The 26,186-nt window shown below is 42.5% G+C and overlaps 1 protein-coding gene across 2 annotated transcripts in view; it reads right to left on the bottom strand.

The window, feature by feature from the left end:
- LOC127439839 (transmembrane protein 132E) overlaps positions 1-26,186 on the bottom strand; it is a 549,732-nt gene that overhangs the window by 14,109 nt on the left and 509,437 nt on the right. For both annotated transcript variants that reach the window (XM_051696075.1, XM_051696074.1), the window contains exons 6-7: positions 19,242-19,447; positions 2,476-2,752 (exon numbers count right to left, since the gene is read on the bottom strand). In XM_051696075.1, the coding sequence (XP_051552035.1) occupies positions 2,476-2,752; positions 19,242-19,447 (483 nt within the window). The remainder of the gene's footprint in view (positions 1-2,475; positions 2,753-19,241; positions 19,448-26,186) is intronic.

Here is a 26,186-nt window from a genome sequence, read left to right as displayed (position 1 = left end):
AGAAAGGAGCTAGAAGTTAGAAGAGCAAAACCTCTTCATCAGTCTTTAATCCCATTTGCTGTTGCAGTGTCTATAACATAATGTCAAGAAAGCAAGTGAAAGTGTATACCTAGATATATATATATATAAAACAATGAAAGGGATTGAATGACAGTCTCTTGGACATTTTGCATTGCATCCTGACAGGCATAAAGCCATAAGTAAAAACCAGTGTCTAATAACTTTTAACTAATCATTTTTAAGAAAACAATGTTGTATTAAACAAAACTAAATTGCTGGTTATATAGTCATATGTTAATATTGTAAGGATAGTTTCCCAAAACAATCCATCAAAAATCCATCAATCCTGCATTTTTACAAGGGGCGGAAGGGTTCCTTAGAAAAAGTCAACTGTACGGATCACCACACACAGGTCGGAACACATTTCATGTCTAATAAATAAATATTAAATGTGTATGAATTGCACGCTCTACATTTTCATGAGTAATTACAGTAATTCTGTCTTTTGCTGAATTGCTGTACTGAAAGAGAGGAAATAGAAGCTGCATAAAGATGGAATTAAATTCCAACTTGCAAATGTATTATGTGATTTGCATGTATTTTATATACAGGTGCATCTCAATAAATTAGAATGTCGTGGAAAAGTTCATTTATTTCAGTAATTCAACTCAAATTGTGAAACTCGTGTATTAAATAAATTCAATGCACACAGACTGAAGTAGTTTAAGTCTTTGGTTCTTTTAATTGTGATGATTTTAGCTCACATTTAACAAAAACCCACCAATTCACTATCTCAGAAAATTAGAATATGGTGACATGCCAATCAGCTAATCAACTCAAAACACCTGCAAAGGTTTCCTGAGCCTTCAAAATGGTCTCTCAGTTTGGTTCACTAGGCTACACAATCATGGGGAAGACTGCTGATCTGACAGTTGTCCAGAAGACAATCATTGACACCCTTCACAAGGAGGGTAAGCCACAAGCATTCATTGCCAAAGAAGCTGGCTGTTCACAGAGTGCTGTATCCAAGCATGTTAACAGAAAGTTGAGTGGAAGGAAAAAGTGTGGAAAAAAAAGATGCACAACCAACCGAGAGAACCGCAGCCTTATGATTGTCAAGCAAAATCTATTCAAGAATTTGGGTGAACTTCACAAGAAATGGACTGAGGCTGGGGTCAAGGCATCAAGAGCCACCACACACAGACATGTCAAGGAATTTGGATACAGTTGTCGTATTCCTCTTGTCAAGCCACTCCTGAACCACAGACAACGTCAGAGGCGTCTTACCTGGGCTAAGGAGAAGAAGAACTGGACTGTTGCCCAGTGGTCCAAAGTCCTCTTTTCAGATGAGAGCAAGTTTTGTATTTCATTTGGAAACCAAGGTCCTAGAGTCTGGAGGAAGGGTGGAGAAGCTCATAGCCCAAGTTGCTTGAAGTCCAGTGTTAAGTTTCCACAGTCTGTGATGATTTGGGGTGCAATGTCATCTGCTGGTGTTGGTCCATTGTGTTTTTTGAAAACCAAAGTCACTGTACCCGTTTACCAAGAAATTTTGGAGCACTTCAGGCTTCCTTCTGCTGACCAGCTTTTTAAAGATGCTGATTTCATTTTCCAGCAGGATTTGGCACCTGCCCACACTGCCAAAAGCACCAAAAGTTGTTTAAATGACCATGGTGTTGGTGTGCTTGACTGGCCAGCAAACTCACCAGACCTGAACCCCATAGAGAATCTATGGGGTATTGTCAAGAGGAAAATGAGAAACAAGAGACCAAAAAATACAGATGAGCTGAAGGCCACTGTCAAAGAAACATGGGCTTCCATACCACCTCAGCAGTGCCACAAACTGATCACCTCCATGCCACGCCGAATTGAGGCAGTAATTAAAGCAAAAGGAGCCCCTACCAAGTATTGAGTACATATACAGTAAGTAAACATACTTTCCAGAAGGCCAACAATTCACTAAAAATGTTTTTTTTATTGGTCTTATGATGTATTCTAATTTTTTGAGATAGTGAATTGGTGGGTTTTTGTTAAATATGAGCCAAAATCATCACAATTAAAAGAACCAAAGACTTAAACTACTTCAGTCTGTGTGCATTGAATTTATTTAATACACGAGTTTCACAATTTGAGTTGAATTACTGAAATAAATGAACTTTTCCATGACATTCTAATTTATTGAGATGCACCTGTACATTCCATTTATACTTTTTGTCTGTAATTATACAGAGAAAATTCAAATGCAGTATATGGCTTAATGTTTGTAAAAGTATGGTAAAAGGGGTGTAAATATAAATATTGGTTATTGCATCAGCCTCAAATCTCCTAATCGGTGCACCCCTAATAGTAACTCAATAGCATTTATGGAACCATACCAAAAATGTTACCACAGAACTGTGATACAAACTGAACTGTGAAAAATCTGAATTGTTACAACCCTTATTTATACATCCCATTCAATTACGTTTTCTATTCTACCTTGAGAGTGGATGATCCAAGCTCATTGGCCATCAGCATGGTCCTGTCCACCAGCTCAGCCACCCTGGCATCCACCACCTTCAGAGAGTCCTGCACCAGTTCTGTCACATCCACCTGCCAGTCAGGGCCCAGCATAGTGATCATCTGGTTTGTGCCTTCAGTAGAAGTAGTGTGGAACTGGGTCAGAACCTTCACCTGGGCCCTCTGGTACTGCAGCGTACATCCCCGACTCACTTTACGGTCATCTTCATCATCATCATCACTGTCTCTGGCCGTTCTGAGGAGATTATTGTGAGAAGAGATTATTGCAATTTGAATTAAAGATATTTTGATTTCTAAATAAGAATTAAAGGGTGGTCACACTTAGATTTTGCCAGCTATTCCATAATTTACTTCCATATGCCAAAGTACATCGTATGTTAGAATGTATTTATGTATACAACCCCAATTCCAATAAAAAGTTTGGACAGTAAGCAAAATGACAATAAAAACAAAAAGGGATGATCTGTAAATGTACTTTGACTTGTATTCAAACAAATACAGTATAAAGACAAAAGTACATCATGTTTCACCTAATCAACTGCATTGCTTTTTGAAGATATACTTTTTCCTGAAATTGATGCCTGCAACACGTACCAAAAAAGTTGAGACATGGGCAATTTAAGACTAAAAACAATCTGATGAGTTGAAATAAAAAGGTGAAACAGGATATGTTAAACAGGTAATGCAACTGTGTTACGGTATATAAGGAGCCTCCAAAAGAGTCAAACTTGCCAATTTGCCAACAGATGCATCAGCAAAAAATTCTGCGCTTTGAGATCAATGTTTCCCAAAGATAAATCGAAGGATTATGGGCACGCCACCCTCTGCAGTGCACGATACAGTTAAAAGATTCAAGGAATCCAATCAAATCTCTCTGTGTAAAGGGCAAGGCCAAAAAACATTTCTGAATACACATGATCTCTGTTCCTAAGGACTTCACTGTCTTAAAAACTGCCATTCTCTGTAATGGATATCATGACATGGGCTCGGGAATACTTCGGAAACCTTTGTCAGCCAACACCATTTGCCACTGCATACACAGATGCAAGTTAAGGCTTTACTATGCAAAGCAGAAGCCATAGCCTACATCAACATTGTCCAGAAGTGTCACCGACTTCTTTGGGCTCTGTCTCATCTGAGATGGAAAGTAGAATAGTGGAATCGTGTTTTGTGTCCTCATTTCAAATAGTTTTTTGGGAAAAAAACAGCAATCGTGTTCTCCAGACCAAAGAGGAAAAGGACCATCCAAGCTGTTATCAGCAGCGTCAGGTCCAAAAGCTCTGTCATGGTATGAGGGTGTGTCAGTGCCCATGACATGGGTAACTTGCACATATGTGAGAGCACAATTAATGCAGAAAGATCTGTACAAATTTAGGAGCAACATATGCTGCCATCCAGACACTGTCGTTTCCAGGGGTGTCCCTGCCTAAGCAGAGATCGCGGGTGCTGGATTGGCCTGCCTGTAGTCCTGACCTGTCTCTAGCTGAGATTGTGTGGTGCATATGATGTGCAAAGTACGGCAATGAAGGCCCAGTACAATAGCGCAGCTGTACCCCTGCATAATGGATGAATGATGGAAAATTCCACTTGCTAAACTTAACAAACTTGTGTCTTCAGTGCCAGTCATTGTTATTGCATCTGTTCTGTTTTCACTAAGGAATCACAAAAATTCTGATTGCAAACAGCTGTTTTTAATTTTCAAAGTTCAAGCACTGTGACAGATATGAGGTAAAATATGATGTAACAATGGTCTTATATCATCATGTAAGATCGAACTGGACAGGACCCCATCTATACAACCGCAGCGTATACAGGCTACTGTTTGTGAAATGATATGCAAATAAAAATATTGTGATACTTCTAAAATTATGTCTGTACATTTATTTTGACTGCAGTCAGTAACAAGTTCAGTCAAACAATTTATTAAGGCTGTTAATAAGTTTAAATATTGAATATGATGTTATCGAAGTAAATTATTATTATTTACTGTATGTGGACCAATAATTTTAGAAGCAGCATTTTGCATGTCTCATGGCAGTTTAAATTTTTATTTGACACATTTCTCAGGCTTTAGAAGTGTGTTAAACGTGTGAGGATGTGTATTTATCAACCTGTTACATGTCCGACATAATTATAAAGGCCAATTGAACCAAATTAAAACTGGTTTTGTCGATAGTTCAGAAAGAATTTATATATTCCTTCACTGTAAACCATAGACATCCATTTATAATAACTTTTAGTAAAATAATACATAATTTATATATTATATTGCTTTATACAGTATATTAATATATTATATATTTATGTATTACATTCTATAATGAAATTAAAACTGCAGCGCTGCCCATATATCCACCATTGAAATCTGTTGCTCAAAAGATCCCGAAGTATTGTTGCCTGCGGTGTGACATCACAGTAATTTCATCTATGAGTGCTTAACTAGCTATGATAAGCCTCAATATCACATCAGATTCTATGATGCTGGCTAATGTTATCGTTATGCTGGTGGGTCAGCCTGATAGGCACAAAGCGGGGCACCTTCAAACCAGACATTAATGCTACTGCTTTGCTAGCTATGTAAGCCAAAATAATAACACATCAGACTAACCTAGACGCAGCAAACTAAAGCCACATTCACACGATTCTTTGGAGTGAAGAAGACAACATTTCCTTGCCGCCTCGTGTTTCCATCTTACCGGACTATTCGGATAAAGTATCATTATGTGGGCAGTATTAGTGCTAAAAGCAAACAAAGCCCTATTCAGACAGTCATTGTTTCTAAGTGTAACATCTGTAAAAGAAAATGCATGCCTTTGGATGACAGTTAATTCACGGGGGAAGAGCGAGTTCGGTCATCCTACAAACCTGGAAATTCGTGCATTTGCTTCTCATGCAAATATATTTGGAATGAACAAGGTGCACTTTGCTCATGCTCTGGTTTCTCATGCGCTGAAATGAGAGCGCATCATCAATTTCGCACACTCTCTCTCCAGCATGCAATCAAACACACACACAAGTGAACACGGTGCACTTTGCTCATGCTTTCATTTCTCATGCGCTGAAATGAGAGCGCATCACCAATTTCGCACACTCTCTCTCCAGCATGCAATCAAACACACACACAAGTGAACACGGTGCACTTTGCTCATGCTTTCATTTCTCATGCGCTGAAATGAGAGCGCATCATCAATTTCGCACACTCTCTCTCACCAGCATGCGATCAAACACACATACAAGTGCATAGGGAAAGAGAGAAAAGTCGTATATAAAGAAAATGTGGAAAATTTCGGGAAAAGTTAGGTTAGCGCAACCTCTTTTTTTTTTTCTTCTTCTTCTACGTAAGAGCTCCCACTCCCAGCTCAGTGTGGTGGAGCGGGGATGTCACTTTATTAATATAAATAATTTCCAACATTTCTACACATGCACATAACCATACATCTTGACAAACAGTGACCGAACGGCACTTGGCAGAGGTCAAAAAGGTTTTCCAAAATTACTTTTGCATTAATTCCTGCTTTTAAACTCAGAGATGTGAATTTGGATGAAAATTAATAAAACAATAAAACAAAATCTAACAAATGTATGTCACCTGCCGCCTTACAAATGTCCTCCAAGGACGCACCTCTAGCCAAAGCCCATGAGGATGCCATGCTCCTCACAGAATGGGCTCGAATACCTGAAGGCAAAGGTAAACCGCACACTTCTTAAGCACCTGAAATTGCATCAGTAAACCAATAAAACAGCCTTTGCTTGGACACTGAAACGGCCCTTTTGTGGCCACCAAAGCACACAAAACTGTTCTGACTTACGCCACTGGCTAGTATGGTCAACATAAACTCGCAGCGACCGAACTGGGCAAAGCACATGCAATCTTTCATGCTCCTCCGACTCAAATGGGGGAGGATAGAAAACCTGAAAATGAATAGTCTGCGAGCTAAATTATATAGAAATTACCTTGGTCAAATAGCCCAAACGAGGTCTTAACACCATTCTTAAACACCCTGGTGCAAAATAAATATATAAGGGATTGATCGACAGGGCATGCAAATCACCAACCCTTTTAAATGATGACAATGCTACTAGCAGGGCCATTTTAAAAGTCAGAAACTTATAGTGACTGTTGCCAAGGGCTCAACGGAGCACCCAAGAGCGCCTCTAAAACAACAAATAAATCCAATAAGGGAATGTGGATGGGATGAAAAGGTCTAAACCTGTGTACCCAGCACATAAAACGAGAGACAAGAGAATGTCTACCGACAGAGACTATATTGATAAGCATATGCTCAGCCGCTACAGCAGCAACATAGACTTTAAGCATTGCTGGGGCAACCCTGGCCCCAAAACACTCTTGCAAAAAAAAAAATCCAGCAGTATACCAACAGGGCAGTGAACTGGATTTTCATCTTGCGCTGTACACCAAGAAGCAAAATTACGCCACTTGAACGTATAAAGCTTCCTAGTTGATGGAGCTCTAGCATTCAGAATAGTATCAACCACAGGGGGGATAACCCATTACACAAAAGAGCGCCCTGTTGAGGGGCCATACCCATAACTTCCGGGGTGCCAAAGTCCGGTTGGGGGTGCCAGATGCTGCCCTGAGCCTGAGACAATATGTCTGTTCTGACTGGAATCTCCCAAGGCATTTCCTCTAAGAGAGAGACCAGAGTTGAAAACCATACTTGAGATGGCCAAAACGGTGCCACTAACAGAAGCTGAACCCGATCCTCCTAAACTCTCTGCAGAACTGCGTGCAGCAGACTGATCGGTGGGAACGCGTAAAGACGCAATGTCGGCCACTGATGCGCCAATGCATCAATGCCCAGCGGTGCCGGGGGCGAGAGGGAAAACCAGAGGGGACAGTGTGACTTCTCGCTCGAAGCGAACAGGTCCGCTTCCGCTCTGCTGAACCTTCTCTAGATTTGTTTCATAATCTAAAGGATGTAATGCCCACTCTCCATGCATCAAGCCCTGTATGGACAGGAGATCCACCCCCATATTCAACCGACCCGGGACATGCACGGCTCATAGAAACAGAACATTGTCCTGTGCCCACAGAAGAATGCGGCATGCCAGTCTCAGCACGGCATGAGAACACACTCCTCCCTGGCGATTGATGTAGGACACCACCGTCCTGCTGTCCGATCGAATGAGGACATGGCTGCCCTAAATCTCCAGGAGGAAAATCTTTAACGCAAGCAGCACCGTGAACATCTCCAGACAGTTTATGTGCCAATATTGCTGCTGGCCCGTCCAAACCCCGTAGGCTAGACGACCCTTGTATACAGCGCCCCAACCCGTGGAGGAGGCATCTGTCGTTATAATTTTGCAGCGACACACCTGTCCCTACGGAACGCCTGACATCAAAAGGTGGGTCCGTTTCCATGGTAACAGAGTTCGGTAGCACCCATGTGTCACTTTGAAGAGACGGAATGCATGCATCAGTGGTTGAAGTCACTTTGTGGAGTACATTCAGCACTGAAAAGGGAGAACACATCCCACACCGAACATCGCTAGACACTGGCGAAATGACAGAATGCGAACTGGAGACAGACGCGCCTGCATTGCTCGTGAATCCAGCTCCATCCCTAGAAACAGAGTCTGTTGCCCTAGCAACAGAACACTCTTATCTAGGTTACACACAGCCCTAGATCAGATGGCTGAGAATGACATCTTGATGTTGGGCAACCAAAGTCTCAGAGTGGGCAAACACCAACCATTCGTCGAGATAATTCAGGAGAGAAATGGATATGTTTATATGGTCCAATTTCATTCACTGAATAGGGGCTCATTTTTCGTTACAGAGAAAGCCCGTCTGGCTCGTGTGTAGACCTATTTTTATCGTACATTGATTTATATTATGCATTCCCCGAGACCCTTGGTCATGGAGGCAGAGGAAAATTCAAGCTGACAACATTCAATTTGCTTTCGCCAGCCTACATTACAGGGGGAGACTGAGCTAATTTGGTGTACTGAAAAAAAAACTGGTTAAAACTAAACCGGTCCCAACATATAATGGGGGAACAATGCATAGTACCCAGAACAAAAGCATCGCATTGACCAACGCATTCCCCAGCGCGAGCCGCCGGGGGAAAAATAAGGGAAATTCCAAACTGAGCCAATATTAGCTCAAAGTATTCCTTAACGCGATGTGCTTGGTTGGACTGAAAAACCATCATGTCTGACTGAAAAAATGTCATCCATGTCGCCACCGAAAAATCGAGCAGAGATACCAGTGCTCATCTCTTGTTTCACCAGAACGCCCATGGCTCACTGATCCATGCATGATCCCCCCCGCCGCGAGCAATACGCTTCAAGCAGGGAGGGGAGAGAGAGAAAGGCAGAGGCTGCTCCTCCATTGCCTTATTCATGTGTATTCTCCCAGAATGACACAGAAAAAGACAATAGGGACAAAGGGGTCAATTTGTTTCCTTACCTTCAACGACAAATTCTCTCATACAGCGTTTTTAATAGCAAAGGCTCAAGATGCGCATGGTAATTCTTTCGCATGTTATTTGTCAGAAAATGGCCGGCGAGCTAGGCCTCAGAGCATGTCTGTCGAGACTCGCGCTTTCGCTAAAGGAAAGGGCGACAAACACGAGGAAGACTCCAATGTCCATTCGCACTCCAATCTTTTTAGCTCTGAAAATACGCTATATAAAACGACATGAGTCACTTCCTGTGACTGTGAGGAACTCATCCTGTGTTGCCACTCAAAAGAGATAATAATAATAATGATCCTTGCTTCGATTTTCATGTGGAGTTCAAAGCGGCGCAAATCATGTGAATGCGACTTCAAGATTGCTGTAGCAAAGTGGACAGCCACAACCTGTAGGATGATTAATATTGTGGAGGATGAGGATTTAAGAGATTTAATGTGCACTGCAATAAATATGGGGACAAGTTCTTTTAATTTGTGTACCTCCCATGTTTAATGTTACTTGCTGTTATTTTAATGCATTTCTATCTTTATACTGTGAAAGGCTGTGTTTGGAAAATATTAATTAAACATTGTTGCATATTGTTTTCTTTTCATTCGTGAGGAACTAAATGCATTTTGACTGGAAAAGAAGTATATTTGTATATATGAAATATGTTTCAGTCATATTTCAGCATTTTCAAAATCTGTGAGTAACTATGAAAAATCATGCAATTAATCGCAATTAAATATTTTAATTGACTGACAGCGCTACTGTTTATACATTACCATTTTTTCATGTTTATTTTATACTTTTATATTTGCTAGTGAATTAAATATCTAAAAATAATAATTTGAAATATTGCGTTGCTGATGCTCAGGTGTCTTAATGGCCAGGCAAGTCTTTTAAAGCTGCAATACGTAACTTTGTGCTCTCTAACGACAACTGTGGTTGAAACTTAAAATTGCAAGCAATTTGCAGAACACATTACATCAGTCGTGTTCTGGTACTGCTCTTCTGGTGGATGAATTTCCCAATTTGAGCTTACCTGGACATTGCCAATGTGTGATCATGACTGGAGCTGGAGTCATAACGTGTTATTTTCATGTTGATATTATGTTATATACGATTAAACATTTGAAATGAAAATATTACTTGTTTTGATGAAGATAAACAAGACTCTTATTTACATATTTGAATGAATTAAAAAAAAGAAAAAATGATTCAATAATGATGGGGATAAAATATACTTTATTAAACGTAAAAATTATATGCTTAAATATGCAATATAACAATTACAAGAAGTCAATTTCAGAAGTCATCCATATTAAACATGTCACAGTAACTTCACCGGACAACGTAGATATATTGCGATTGGTTAAAACATGAGTAATGTTTGATTCATAAAAGCATGACATGCAATATAAGCTTCAACAACCCTACCAGACAACATATCCAAGCATTATAGCAGGTAAACAACTTCGGCAAATGGATAACAGATAAACATCATTTTAAACTGCAACGATGCTGTCCTGAACTGTGTGAGTGTTACTGAACTGAACTGAACAGCGTAGTTAGTTTCTTCAGCCGGAACACGAGACAGCTGGTACTTAGTTCCTGTGTGTGCGGACATCACATAATGATGCAATGATTTGCGCCAAATAGAACCTGACAGCTCAAGATACAAATAATTTGCATAGGCTTACCGTAGTAAATTGGGGTACGGTAATGACATTGTTTTGAACACTGATTGTCTATGTACTCAATCAATAATAGCAATTTGTTCATTTTTAAACAAAAAATCTTACATAGTGCAGCTTTAAACCTTTTAAAACCTTTGAATGTCAACAAATTGCTGATTGCTAATAACCTGCATTGTGTTTGCATTTATTGGTCATTTTGAATAAATAAGGGCAGTACAGCAAATGTATTAAGTGTAGGAGTGCAGAGTGCAGTTCTAGAAAACAACAGTAGAACTGCAGTACAAGTGTGGTCATTTGGATGTAGTATTCCTAAAGTTTCCAGAACTGCAGTACAAGTGTGGTAATTTGGAAGCAGTATTCTTGCAGTTTTCAGTACTGCAGTACAAGTGCGGTAATTTGGACACAATATTCCTGCAGTTTTCAACACTGCAGTACAAGTGTGGTAATTTGGTACTGCAGTAATACTGTGTCCAATTTACCACACTTGTACTACAGTTAAAAAACTGCAATTATTTTTTGTAAGGGTAAGCCTCACTAGCACATCAGAATCTAAGATGCTAACTAATGTTAGCATTATGCTAGCTGTCCAGCCTGAAAGGCAAAAAGAGGAGCACCATCATCACCATCTTTTATGCTAATGTTTTGCCAACTATATTAATGCTCAACAACAGAGCACATTAGACTCTATGATGTTAGCTAACGTTAGATGAAGAGCATGGGCAAGCCAGAAGCCCTAGAGCATGATGTCATATCCTGTTGCCTACATTTATTTCATGGTCCATTGTAATTTTGCATGCTTGAAATCTACAGTAGTGTGACTGCCCCAATTCACCATGCAACATTAACAGTTTAGGGTGCCAAAACTCCAAATACGAATAGCCACGGGAATGAAATTTATAACGTCTATGCCATTTATAAAATCGTTTGCTAAACACACACTTATCAAAATTTAGTTGCTTTTCAGTAGCTAGTTGCTGTTTCAGTAGATCAGGTAGAGGATGGCACTAGCAACACCCAAGGTCATGGGTTAAATTCCCAGGGAATGCACATACTGATATAAAGTATAGCTTGAATGCACTTTAAGACACTAATTTAGTCTTGTAAATTGTAAATGTAATCAGGGCTCTCTAATAACACAAAATGTTTGTTAGAAGGCAGCCCACATTAAAAGGTGCATCATCTGGAGACCTGCTTCAAGGAGGTTCTGCATCAATGAGTCTTGCGTACCTCACACATACCAAACCATTCAATCTATCTAATCGGTTCCCTCGGCGGCATTTCACCATGTGAAGTAAGCGGGGTGGGGGAGTGGAGGAATCTTGACAGCTGAATGCAACTTCTGCCACTCTACACATAACTGATTAACCAGATAACTAGAGATGTAGAAACAGCTGTCTGCCTGTGACTGACAAAGCACGTCCTTCCAAACGAGTACCTTAAATTAAGCTGAATGTAAAGCATTGCATTACAATGTTAGGGGCCACACTGGTACTCCTCAAACAGGAGAGAGCAACAAAGAAAGATTGGTGGACATAAAAACACAGATGAAGGAGACTCATTAAAGTGGAAAGCAATTGTTGATCAGCTTCTTGCTCTCTTAGTTAAACAATAAAATAAGTTACGAATGGCAATTCTCATTGACTGAAAATACACATTTCCAAATTTGTCAATCAGACAGTCTCTTACTGTTTAAGTGGGCAGTTCTTGGCCTGAATAAAGTTCAAAGGTGTGGCAACGTTAGACTAAGAACAAGATTGAAGAGCATTGAACCCAGCAGACAGAACCTCTCTGTTCTCAAGAGTTGCGCTTTCACGGGTTAATATGAGCTCCAGACCAGAAGGATAAACCTCGAGATTTTGAGCTTTGCTTTAACTCATTAGGATGTCAAGAGAACTGAAGATTTCATGCATGGCAGCCTGCCCATCCAATAAAAATCAGTCAATTTTTGTAGACACATCACTGTATCACTAGCTTAGTGAGCTACATCAATCAAGTGGTATGGAAGGCCAGTGTGAGAAAACTGCCCGCTGACACGTCTTAACATTGTGCAATGTAGTGGAATGAAATGGATAGAGCAGAGTAGGAAAGAATGGAAGAAAAAAGGAAGAGGGGGAAAAAAGAATAGGAGAAAAATATTGGGTACTGAGAGGGAGCTAAATCAAAGGAACTCAAATTGAGGTTAAATGCAAAATTAATGACACACTTGTATTGTCTGTGCATTGTCTGTATGAAACAGGAGAAAACACTGAAAGCATTATCTGGACAAAGAGACTTCACTTACAATTGCTTGAAAATAGCGAAACACCCATATTACACTAGCAAGATTTCCACTTAAAGGTGAAGTGTATTTTTTTAGATGTTAAAATACTTTCCTTTTTCTTGCTTAATACGCAGATACATTTTTAAGTAAACCATTTGTTGGTTGAGTCCCCTGAAAAATGTAAACACTGTGGCTCTTTCAGTAGTTCGTATGTTAATGTAATCTTGTGTTGAAGCAGTAAATGTATTTGGCTTGCTGTCCATATACTGGAGGGCTCGGAGCTCGAGACTCGACTCGAGTTCTGATTACCCCCAAAAAGGCATTAAGATGAAAGTACAGTACCATGACTATGGCAGGAAGTATTTAGGACAGCAAGCCAGCAACAATTCTATTTGGCAAATTGGCTTGGCGGATGCTTCTGAATTGTTTTTCCCCAAAAAAAGTTTGTACAGAGGGAGTGCTTTAAGCATTTGTTTGAAGTTGCGTTCTTATACGATTGCTGGTTGAGAGGGCTACGCTGCGGTTCGAACGAGAAACCACCACTTTATTACGTTTGTCATGGCAGGGCACTGCTGCGGCAGTATCAAAATGCAAAAGGGGAGATGCTGTGGCATAATTGAGAGTACTGCCGCAGCATTGCCCGCATATTGAGCGTGGGCAGATGCTGCAGCACATTATCTGGTGGGGCACTGTGGCTGCAGTATCAAATAGGGCACACATAGTTTATCACATTTAGGCACACCTTATTGTGTGACAGGCTCATTTAGACCATGAGCAAAGGAAATGCCACGGTTAACGGGAAAAGCTAAAAGGCTCTTAAGATAACTGCACCACCACTACACTCGAACAGGAGAGCTCATACTGCGTTTCGGATGGGAGAGCCCACGGAATGAATGACGTGAAATCTCACACTGCATTCAAATGGGAGAGCTCACCCTGTGATTCGATGGGAAAACCTGCGACCAATGCGCTGAGGTTCACACTGCATTTGAACGGGAAAGCCCATACTGCAATTCGATGGGAATATCTGCATAGCGTTTGAACAGGAGGGGGAGGGCCCTCCCCATCCTGCGATCCCTGCGATTCTGCGACCAATGCATTGAGGTTCACACTGCATTTGAACGGGAGAGCCCACACTGCAATTCGATGGGAAAGCCTGCATAGCGTTCGAACGGGAGGGCCCACACTGCATTTGAATGGTGGGTGGCGCAGAGTAAAGAACCTTGCTGAATAGCGGTTTGATGGGTATACATTTGAGCTGTGCCCCTCGAGTCTTAAGAGAAAAGATAAGAGGAAACAGGCAACATGATTGTGACATATTGTGGGAGATTTAGTGGCAGGGCCTGAAAGGTTTCGCAGTTGCGGCACCTGGAAAAAACACATTTACGCTGCTTTGTGGTGTCATGGGGGTTTGTTGCATGACCCAAAAGATGCCGCAGTTGTGGCACATGGACAGCACATTTGTGCTGATTAGGGATGTTTTGAGCTGAAGGCAGAAGCACCGCAGTTGTGCTTTCTTAACTAAAATGGTTGCCATCTTTGGCTCCTCGGTAGGTAATGGTGAAGTCTTGGAAAGACACCTAGATAGAGAAAGTGAGAGGTAAACCTGCGTACAATCCAGTGACAGGAATTTAAATGGGCTCTCGCAGAGACCTGCTGGAAGTAATATTGGTGAGACCCTGCGGAAATCACAATTTCAGGCATTGCTGTAGAAAAGACAAAATAATCATATTTAGGTGAAACTTTAGAAAAAATGTGCTGGGAAATACAGTACATCTTAAACAATGTGAAAAAACAGCATAAAGTGATCTGAGAAATAAGAGCTTTGGCTCTGTACTGCATGCAGATATGCAGGAGAAATGGACTTGCAATCATTACTGAATACAGTTGTGGTCTTTCGCTCCTTAGGAGTATGACTGCCCCCTGCTGTACAATATACGTCAATATATGTCAATAATGCTGAGCGGAAGCGAGACACGTTGCAGAATGATTATGAATGAGTTGGAACGCGGTGCATGATCTGCCTTTTGTGGAGCCAAATTTGGCTCCTGTCTGTTCGGACAGAGTCTGTGTATATCTGCCGTGTGCTGTGGAATGGTCAGAGCCAGCGCTGCGCGGCAGTGAGCTTTGTTAAAATGTCTGTGTTGGTTTGAAAATAATTTGTCATTAGATTATCGGTCGACTGAAGGGAGTTCTGTGTTGCATGATGCCCCTGTGTTCAGAATGAAATAAACCACGCTCCGAAGGACACTTTGGAGGGAGAAACAATCATGATATTCATGTTAGAAGATGAGGAACAATCGCTGAATAAAACATGTCCCCTAAAAAGCTGTGGCATGGTAATGAGGCTGACAGGCATCACCTGTGCGGCAGAACCTGATTAAAAATGCTGGGGGTTGAAATGGAGGTTGGTTTGAATAGTTCATCTTTGTTTCTTTCGCTTTCAAATAAAATTTAATTCTAAAGGCATGGAGCCAGAATGGCGCCCGTTCATGGAGGCAGCTGGCACTGCTTTCCGGGTGGAAAGTTTAGATAAGAGAACATATGAGCAGTCCTAGAGAGCTGTTTCACATTTTTTAAAGTGCAGGAGCAGCCAGTCTGCGGCAGCAACTTCGCACTATAAACTGCTTCATCGAATGGAGCATAGAAAGACAGACAGGGTATATATATATATATATATATATATATATATATATATATATCACTTAACGTGGTAGCCGTCAATACTGTTAAAAAACAAAGAGCTGCTGTGGCAGCTTCTGTTGAATAACGAAACTGTTTGGATGGAAGAGCTGTTCTGGTGGAGCCGAATGCTTTGAAGGGAAGTTGCATCCCATGATCCGTCTGCCTGGGTCTGTTCATGGGGAAATGGGTGGGGCTGTATGCCAGAAAGACTCTCATGTCAGGAGAGTTGTCACAGGAAGCAGGTAAGCAGCGGCTTATATACTCCTGCTCGTGGGCTGTGATTTGTCAGATTAAAATGAACATGCTCCTCCCGAACCTCTGTTAATTAACTCCATGTGGTGCTATAAAACATTCCTCTGTTTGAGTATCCCAACCAACCCGACACAGTAACACTGGCTCAACTGAATCATTTAAGCTAAAAAACAAAACCTCCTTAAAGCTAATTTGTTTGATTTCTGGGCCATTAACATCACTAAACGGAATTGCGAAAGATAATCACTGTTTTCAAACTGATTCTAGAAAACTACCCCATCAGCCATTGGTTGTAAAATCAGACAGTCCAGCCTCACATCATTTGTTGAGCCAATGTTGCCTCTCAAAGAAACAGAGGAATGTTTTGATAGTGCAACAGTGTTAAACTTTCAGGTGAAATCAATTTATTTATAGTTGACTGTTCTAAATAAGCTGGGATACGTGGAAGAATTTTAGCATCACACACTTCCGCTTTAAACATGTGGAGGGCTAGATTTAGATCAGCGATTTGCTCCCAAAAGAGATTAGCATCCAAATCAAATCATATTTCCATTTAAATGGTCCATTTGAATGAATTTAATTAGAGATCTACATAAAAAAGAAAGACCACAGTAAGGGAGCATTAATGATGCTAGTAATCTACCAGAATATTTTACATCATGATTAATTCTGGAGTGTGTCCTCATGAAAAATGCCTTTGCTGAGGGATAATCAACTCAGCACTGCATGACAACATTCAGTTTGTCAAAATCACAGTAAATGGGCTGCATGAAGAATGCTGTTCAGTACTTGTGCACATGAACTCTATAGCTACACTCTAACTAACAAAGTCTTCAGCGACCTAACATAGAAGCTATTAACAGCTCCAATAATTAAACTATAATAGTTTTATCACCCTCAGAGCACCCACAATTATTAAGATGATCCAAACAAACAAGTAAAGAAATAAAAGAAAACATGCTTAAGTAGAGAAACTGGTGAAATCAATATAACACTAATCAAGGTGCAACATGTATTCCTTGTACATTATTCAGAGTCTAAAATTAAGTCCAAAAATAAATGTCCTTTGATAAATTATTTATTGAGCTGTTGTTCCTTTGTTTATTTGCAGCAAAATGCTCAGGCATTGCATCATATACTAGCAATGCCACTTGTCACCAAAATGTCGAGACCTGTTTTTTGATTTTGTTTCTCATATTTTCATTTTTGGTGAAATGCACCTCTGCAAGCAGTTCTGGAATAGAGCTGTTCAGGTTGTAGTCCAAAAACCCAAAAAAGAATTAGCATATTAGAGCCTCTCGATTTTCGTATGGGTTTTTTTTAAATGGCTGTTTTAAATTTATGAGTAAAATAAGTTGTTATTAAAATAAATAATGTTGCTAACAAATTACTATAAGGACCACAACAGTTTTCCGTTTCATCAGACATGCACACTCACATGCTTGTGTGTGTGTATGATCCAGCACTGCTGTTATTTTAATTTTGTAATGAGTGCTCGTTGCAGCGGTTATCAGTGGTGTTGTGTGACAGCAGGCGGCGATGTTCTCTCGTGCACCCACAACACTCTAGTTAAATAGCAAAGCAAAGTGCAACAGATGTGTCCCCGCTCATAATATAAACTGACGTACAGATGCAATCTTTGTTTTTTAAATTAAAAAGTTACTTTAGAGCGGATTAGGACCTGGAACTCCTTGTACTAAATGTACAGTCTTTATCCACTTACCAACAGAATCCTAGTACTGACAGTGTTAAATGTATGGATCAAGTTATCAAATTAATTATAATTACAGTGAAATATTTATTTGAGCACTTAAATTGGCCATCAAGAATGACTATTTATCAAAATGGTGAAATAATATTTTACATTATCTACACATAACCAAAATAATATTCATGAGTTTTGCCACTTTGTGGCATTACTCCACCTTGACCCCCTGAAACTGTCCCCACCACTTTTTAAATCAAAGTGACACCCTTGGTTACAGTCCTTCTTTAATACACTGGTCTCTGGAATACTTTATTCTGATTGGTAAATGGTGCCATCTAGCGATCTAAAATTTCTGAGTAACAACCGTACATCCACATATCAGACTTTGTAGAATTGCAAGTCATCTATCCTACTTCTCCAAACACTGTGTGATTTCTACAAGTAAGCTTGTTTCATGTTTCATGCCAATGTATTTATTTATTTAGCAAGTAGTCTTGTAATAAGGTGGATAACGAGGAGTCGAGAAAATCTTTATAGAAAAAAATAAACACCAAAAGAACTCTGACGCAAACCGGAGGTGGAATTCAGCTGTTTGGCAGTTTCTTTCTTCTCACATAATTACATAATATCAATGCAAATCAATATTTTATGTCTATTTATTTATTTATTTGGTTAGTAGCCACTTCGTTTCTGGGTAAAGATCACCATGTCAGGGTTTATTTTGCGATAACAACCCAATGACTGCACGTTATCCCTTACTTAGCAATTTGTTCGCAACATACATCTGCTTCAAAATTCACGTTTGAGGTATTACTTTGTGTCATTTATGTTGAAGGACAAAACATCCAAGTATCTTAAAGTAATGTTAACCACAGACCTCCTTTACTCATAAATTTAAAAACCCATAATAAAACCCATAGCGTATTCCAGAGGGAAACCATGACAAATTAGTCTTCTGGGTTCACCACATATTGACGTCATAGCTTAACAGCTCTACTATGATAATAAAAGAAACAATCTAAAGGCACACAATCTTTTATTCAGCAGACTGTTTTAATCCCTTTGATGTAATTTGCTGAAATCATTAACATTAGTAAGGGTCAGACAATCATTCTCACATTGAAATTTAAACCATGAGTTATCTTGCAATTTAGTGAGTCAGTGAGTTGATACTGAGATCAGCCCATTAGTTTATAATCCACTACCTAATGTTCACATAAACAAATTTTTATTTAAAATATATATTAGTATATGTTGAAATGTGTTTCCAACCATATTTGTGAACTGGATCAAAAGATTAATTGAAGAAAAACAAATTCATTCAAAACTGGACAAAATAACTTTTCTCCTGAATGCAACTTTTCGGTCTGTTCCTCATACAAAGCTATAGTATGGCTTCAGAAGACTTGGAAAATATTATGCATGAGACATATAGACTATTTTTATGATACCTTTACGGTTCTTTTTCTGTCATTTTGGAGCTTGACAGCCCTAAATGTCATTCAAGTTTGTTATATGGAAAAGAATGACCGGGACATTCTTCAAAAAATTACCTTAAGTATTCCACATCAGAAAGAAAGTAATGTGGGTTTGAAACAACATAAAAGTGAGTAAATAATGACAGAATTTCCATTTTTGGGAAGAACTATCATTTTAATTTTGTACTCTGTTTGCATGCTCAGATCAGTGATGTGTTTTACCTTCGGTCGGGTAATATGGGCACCCTCCAGCCTTTGATGAAGCTGAGTCTGTTGTCTGAGAGCTCCACTTTAAGGGGCAGTTTGGGTACCCAGACGGTGAGTTCAAGAGGAGCACTCAAGTGCTCATAGCTGAAAATCACTCGGGCATTCATGGAGCCACGTGTCTCTTTTCCATTCACAAACACATAGTCGCAGTTCATGGACACCTGTTGAGGAGAGCAAAGAGAGATGCAGGGCTTTGATTGCATTCACCGTGTTCTGTAAAGTGTGCACAGTACACACTGGCTCTACATCTCTTCAATGCAAACAGTGAGGTGATATCAGTTTAAAGTCAATTAATTTCAAATCATCAACCACCAGCGAGGGTTAAAGTGTCATTCAGGCTTTATCTCAAAAGAAACTAGCAAATAAACATGGGAATAATGCATCCGAAAATATTTTTAAATGGAAAACAGATATTTTTACTAGAAATATGCTTCCTAAAATAACACCCCTTAGGAATTGCGACTGACAGCTTTTATCCTCAGGCATTGTTCTTTTGAAGCAGCAATTGTTATTCACTGCATTCAGTCATTTTTTTCATAGCACACAAACAAATGCACAACATGAACACACTAACTTTAAAATTAGAGGACAAAAGTTGAGGACATTTCATTAATATACACAGAGAGATACCAAAACAGAACCGAATAAAACAGTTTTTATCCTATTCCTCCAGGTCCACTAACAAATGTCTTATGGACACATATGTCTTTAATAATAAATTATTTGCTTTAATAGATTGCCTAAGCTTTGCTTTGGGATACCATCTATGATTTATCTAGGGTTCTGAGGCAGTTGACACTGTAATCAGATAACCTAATCTCAAATGGAGGTTGGGAGCTGTAGTCTACCCAAGCCCAGAGATTCATCGTTGTTGGGGATATCTGTGTTATAAAATATGTAGGCCTTCAAGACAGCTCCCACTCTTATCCATATACCATCAATATAGAGAAATGATCAGAGGAGATGGCTCTCTCCCCAATAGCCTGTAGGAGAATCTGCTGGAAAACTCACACTGGCTCCCTTAATTTCTTTTTAAAGAGACTGTTTAAAAAAAAAAAATAAATAAATAAAAAAAAAAAGAAAGAAAATAAGAAACAAAGATTTGTACTACTCAAAGAGCTGACATATGGTGGAAGAGCAGAGATGATACCAGTAGTGAGGGGGAGGCACTGAAAGAGCTTTTCATGTTAAAATTAAACATTTCATTGCATGGCCTAATTCTAGATATTTGATGAATGGAGCACAACAGCAGGGTTTTGGAAGTAACAGAAAAAAAAAAAAAGAAAAAAAAATCGCAATCATTTTCTCCTTAGAGAATTTTTTTTTAGCAATATCGTTTAAACCTTTCAAGTCAGACCAACTACAAGCTCTGAGGTTGTTAATCAATGGTATATACTTCTGAAGAAGTGTAACGTATGGAAGCTCACAGCAAGAAGTTATAAGAACCAAAGTGCAGACTCGATGAAAAACAAACATATCCAATATCAACAAGAACAAGGAATCCAGGAACAGGGCATAAAGAACTCACCAGAACCAAAATTACTTTACATCAACTTTACATTAACCACTGACGACCACTGAACAAAACACAGGGATACAAATACACAGAGCACGGATAACAAGATAACTTAACAGAACAGGTAACAATACTAATCAAGACAAGAACAAATGACAAGACTGATGAACCAATGAATAATAGGAAACATAACACATAACAGAACAGGAAGATCACATAACAAGACAGGAACCAGGAAGACCTAAATAAAAAGACTAAATGTGACTGACTGAACATGACATAATACGTTACAAGAAGCCACAAGTCGGTGTGATTTTAACTTTATAAAAAAATTAAAAAATAAAAAATAATAAAATTGTAACTGGCGAGTTTCATTAAAGAACTACACTTCACATATCTCAAAGGGAGATCCTCCAATTAGAGAAGGCTCTGATTGGGAGACTGCCCACTCTTATAAAAATTGAAACAATCAAATCATTTATTAATCACATACTGTTTTATATTTTGCAAAAAACTTCTAATTTATAATATTTTATACTTAACGACTGTTTATAGGCATACAGTATAGTAGATTTCTCTATAGTTGCAATGCTTCATGGGATGAGTAGTTCAAACCTTCCCAAAAGAATTTAGAACCCAATTGAATTAAGTCTTGTACCTTGTCTTTTTTTCCTCCTGATTTTTTTATTCGAATCAAAGGTTATAATTTTGGGATTAATCTCGGAATAGAAAACTTTAGTTCCCTATCTGTCACTCACTCGACATTGTGTCGATGTAGTAACACTAGGGGTCACTCTTGGGAACCCCAAACACCTCTGCTTTTTTGAAAAAAGGCCAATGAGAATTGGCAAGTGGACTTTGCATGCCTCTCCCCCGGACATAGGGTATAAAAGGAGCTGGTTTGCAACCACTCATTCAGATTTTCTCTTCAAAGCCGAGCGGTTCTATTCATTGAAGCTGAATTCATCCGCGAAGTTCATTCACCTCATCTGCTGGATTCTATGGTGCATTTAAGCAGCTTCTCCCCCTCTGCACCCGTGGAGTGCAGAGAACACCCCTGTGTGCTTCGGCAGAAACAACTAAAAGAGTATATTCTAAAAAAAAAAAAGAGTATGTTTTCTTTCTAAAAGAACACGGAACATCTTTTTAAAGATGCCATTCCATCTGTGTGTTATTCCTGGTTGCGGTCGATATCTCTCCGCTTCTGACGGCCATGATCGCTGTCTTACATGTCTGGGCGCTGCCCACTCGGACACATCGTTTGTGGATGGGTCTTGTCCTTACTGCGAGAACATGACCATGGCAATGTTGCGGTCGCAGCTTGCATTCGTAAAAAAGGTCACGGCGCAGTCTCTCGGGCAGGCGATATCCACCCTGGTGGTCCAGGAGTGCCACCTTTGGCTCAACTTGGTTGAGATGCGTGTGGCTGACAAGGCACGGTTCCTTGACGCCCCCATCTCCCAGGTTGGCCTATTCAGCGACACCGTCAAGGACTTCGCCCAGCAGTTCTCGGCGGTAAAGCAGCAGACGGAGGCCACACAGCACATCCTGCCCCGGCGCGGCTTAAGACCCCGCACCCCGTCTGCTCGTCGCCAAAGGCGTCCTCCTGCAACTACAACACCGGCTCCACCGCAGCCCGCCCCCATGGCCCGGCCCCAGCGTGGAGCCCAGCGCAGGAAGCATATGCCACCCGTCTCACGGCCGGCCGACCAGGAACCAGAGGAAGGTTTCGAAGCACCCCTGAGATGGGTGACCAAGGGGCAAGGAGACCCGCTTCTCCAGAGCTGGTGAGCAGACCACTCCATCCCCCGGTGGAGGGCCGGGAGGAGAATCTTTTGTTTCGTTTTCATTTAATTTTGCCACATGTCCAAGAGGCTGCGGTACCCAAAAATTCAACAAAAGAGCGGTTTTCTTGTTCCCTGGGTCACATGTTTGGTGTGCACTGCCGTCGTCATGACAACCGTCCACCCATCTTTGCAGGTATGGCGCCCCGGCAGCGGACCCCCCGCCCCTGTGCGCCCAGCTGTGGCACAAACACACCCACACGGGATTGGGTCCGGTGGACTACGGGGATGAGAATCCTCCTCCCCCCTCCTCGGCCAATCTTATGGTGGGCGGCAGGAGCCAGGTAAGTGCTTCAATGTCCCTGGACTCAGCACGGCCACGTGGCTCGAATCCCCTCGACATGGCACCTCGAGCTCCGCCCCACCCGCCGGTATGTCCGATGTGATCATTCCCTTGGTCCCCCTTGCCCGGAGTTTGGACGCGTGGCTTGCGCTTTCCAACCCGTCGCGGTGGCTGACCCGGACCGTCCGACTCGGCTACGTGATTCAGTTCGCCAGGTGCCCGCTCAGGTTCAGCGGCGTCCGCTTCAACTCGGTGAAGGGCGAGAGATCGCTACCCTTCTGCGCAAGGGTGTGATAGAGCCTGTCCCTCCAGCCGGGTTCTACAGCCCTTACTTCATCGAACCGAAGAAAGGCGGTGGGTTGCGACCAATCCTGGACCTGCGAGTACTGAACCGGGCTTTGCACAGACTCCTTTTCAAGATGCTGACGCAAAAACTTATTCTAGCGAGTGTCCGGAATCAAGATTGGTTTGCGGCGGTAGACCTGAATGACACGTACTTTCACGTCTCGGTTTTACCTCGACACAGACCCTTTCTGCGGTTTGCCTTCAAAGGCCAGGCGTACCAGTACAAGGTGCTCCCCTTCGGCCTGTCCCTGTTCCCTCACATCTTCATGAAGGTCGTAGAGGCTGCCCTTGCCCCGCTAAGGGAAGTGGGCGTCCGCATCCTCAACTATCTCGACGACTGGCTAATCCTAGCTCACTCTCGAGAGTTGCTATGTGCACACAGGGACCTCGTGCTCCGGCACCTCAGCTGACTGGGGCTTCGGGTCAACTGGGAAAAGAGCAAGCTCTCCCCGGTTCAGAGCATCTCTTTTCTCGGTCTGGAGTTGGACTCAGTCTCGATGACAGCGCACCTCATGAACGAGCGTGCACAGTTGGTGCTGAACTGTCTGAAGGCGTTTAGATGGAGAGCAGTGGTTCCACTGAAACTTTTTCAGAGGCTCCTGGGGCATATGGCATCCTCAGCGGCGGCCACACCGCTCAGGTTGATGCATATGAGACTGCTTCAGCACTGGCTTCAGACTCGAGTCCCAAGATGGGCATAGCGCCGCGGGACACATCGCATGGCCATCACGCCGATCTGTCGCCGCCTCTTCAGCCCTTGCACCGACCTTGCATTTCTAGGGGCAGGGGTTCCCCTAGAGCAGGTCTCCAGGCATGTCGTGGTTACAACAGATGCCTCCAAGATGGGCTGGGGTGCCGTATGCAACGGGCACACAGCCGCCGGCTCCTGGGCTGGCCCGCTGCCTAGAGTTGTTGGCAGTACTGCTTGCCCTGCGGAGGTTTCGGCCGTTGATCCAGGGCAAGCATGTGTTGGTCCGGATGGACAACACAGCATCAGTAGCGTACATCAACCGCCAAGGCGGCCTACACTCCCACTGCATGTCACAACTCGCCCGCCATCTCCTCCTCTGGAGTCAGCAGTGCCTCAAGTCGCTACGAGCCACTCACATCCTGGGCGGCCTCAACACCGCAGCGGACACGCTTTCACGTCAAGTTACCTTCAGGGGAGAGTGGAGACTCCACCCTTAGGTGGTCCAGCTGATTGGGAGTCAATTTGGTCGAGCACAGGTAGACCTGTTTGCTTCCCGGGAATCCTCCCACTGCCCGCTCTGGTATGCCCTGACCGAGGCACCTCTCAGTATAGATGCGCTGGCACACAGCTGGCCCCCTGGACTACGCAAATACATGTTTCCCCCAGTGAGCCTACTTGCACAGACCCTGTACAAGGTCAGGGAGGACGAGGAGCAGATCATCCTAGTAGCACCCTTATGGCCCACCCAGACATGGTTCTCGGATCTCACGCTCCTCGCGACAGCACACCCTGGTGAATTCCCCTGAGGATGGACCTTCTTTCTCAGGGACGGGGCACCATCTGGCACCCATGACCAGACCTCTGTAATCTCCACGTCTGGCCCCTGGATGGGACGCAGATGACCTAAGTGGCCTAACACCCACAGTGGTAGACACGATCACTCAGGTTAGGGCTCCCTCTATGAGGCGCCTGTATGCCTTGAAGTGGCGTCTGTTTGCAAAGTGGTGTTCTTCCCGACGCGAAGACCCCCAGAGATGCGCAGTCGGATCGGTGCTTTCCTTCCTGCAGGAGAGGCTGGAGGGGTGGCTCTCCCCCTCCACCCTGAAGGTGTATGTAGCCGCTATTTCGGCGCATCACGATGCAGTAGATGGTAAGTATTTGGGGTAGCATGACTTGATCATCAGGTTCCTGAGAGGTGCTAGGAGGTTGAATCCCCCCAGACCGCACCTCGTCCCTCAGCCCCCCGGTCATGGGACCTCTCTGTAGTCCTTTGGGGTCTATAGGGAGCTCCCTTTGAGCCCTTGGAGTCAGCTGAGCTTAAGGCACTCTCTTTGAAGACCGCCCTCCTGACTGCGCTCACTTCCATAAAAAGGGTAGGGGACCTGCAGGCGTTCTCTGTCAGCGAATCGTGCCTGTAATTCGGTCCGGGTTACACTCGCGTGATCCTGAGACCCCTACCGGGCTATGTGCCCAAGGTTCCCATGACTCCTTTTAGGGATCAGATGGTAAACCTGCAAGCGCTGCCCCAGGAGGAGGCAGACCCAGCCTCGGCGTTGCTGTGTCCAGTGCGAGCTTTACGCATCTATTTGCATGAGCAGCTCTTTGTTTGCTTTGGTGGACAGCGGAAAGGAAGCGCTGTCTCCAAACAGAGGATCGCCCACTGGGTCATCGACGCCATCACAATGGCATATCAGGCTCAGGACATGCCACCCCCTGCAGGGTTACAAGCCCACTCCACCAGGAGTGTGGCGGCCTCCTAGTCCCTGGCCAGTGGCGCCTCTTTGGCAGACTTCTGCAGAGCAGTGAGCTGGACAACACCCAACACCTTTGCGAGGTTCTACAATCTCTGGGTTGAGCCGGTCTCGTCCCGTGTATTGGCAGGCACGAGCAGGTAAGTTCCAGGACAACTGGCCGGGTGTACTGCTTGCGCATAGCACCTTTCCCCTCCCTTGAGTTGAAGACATGCGCTCTTGACTCCCAGTCGTGTTCACAGACTGTGATCCCTGGATGACTTTCCTCCTTTTCCCTCTGGCAGCTGAGTTTGCAGAGAAACTCGCTGACTGGCCCAGTACATGCGCTAATGAGCCCCTGTACTGAGGTAGGTGCTCCACATGTGCTGGTTCCCCAAAGGCGACCCCATGTGATTGTTTCCCTGACGGCAAACTGCGTCTTACTTGGGCAGAGGCCCCTCTGCCCCTGGTCGCCATGCTCTGTAGAAACT

The sequence above is a fragment of the Myxocyprinus asiaticus genome, chromosome 4 (assembly GCF_019703515.2).
Source record: "Myxocyprinus asiaticus isolate MX2 ecotype Aquarium Trade chromosome 4, UBuf_Myxa_2, whole genome shotgun sequence".
Taxonomy (NCBI): Eukaryota; Metazoa; Chordata; class Actinopteri; order Cypriniformes; family Catostomidae; genus Myxocyprinus; species Myxocyprinus asiaticus.
This window is presented reverse-complemented; position numbering and strand designations above follow the sequence as displayed.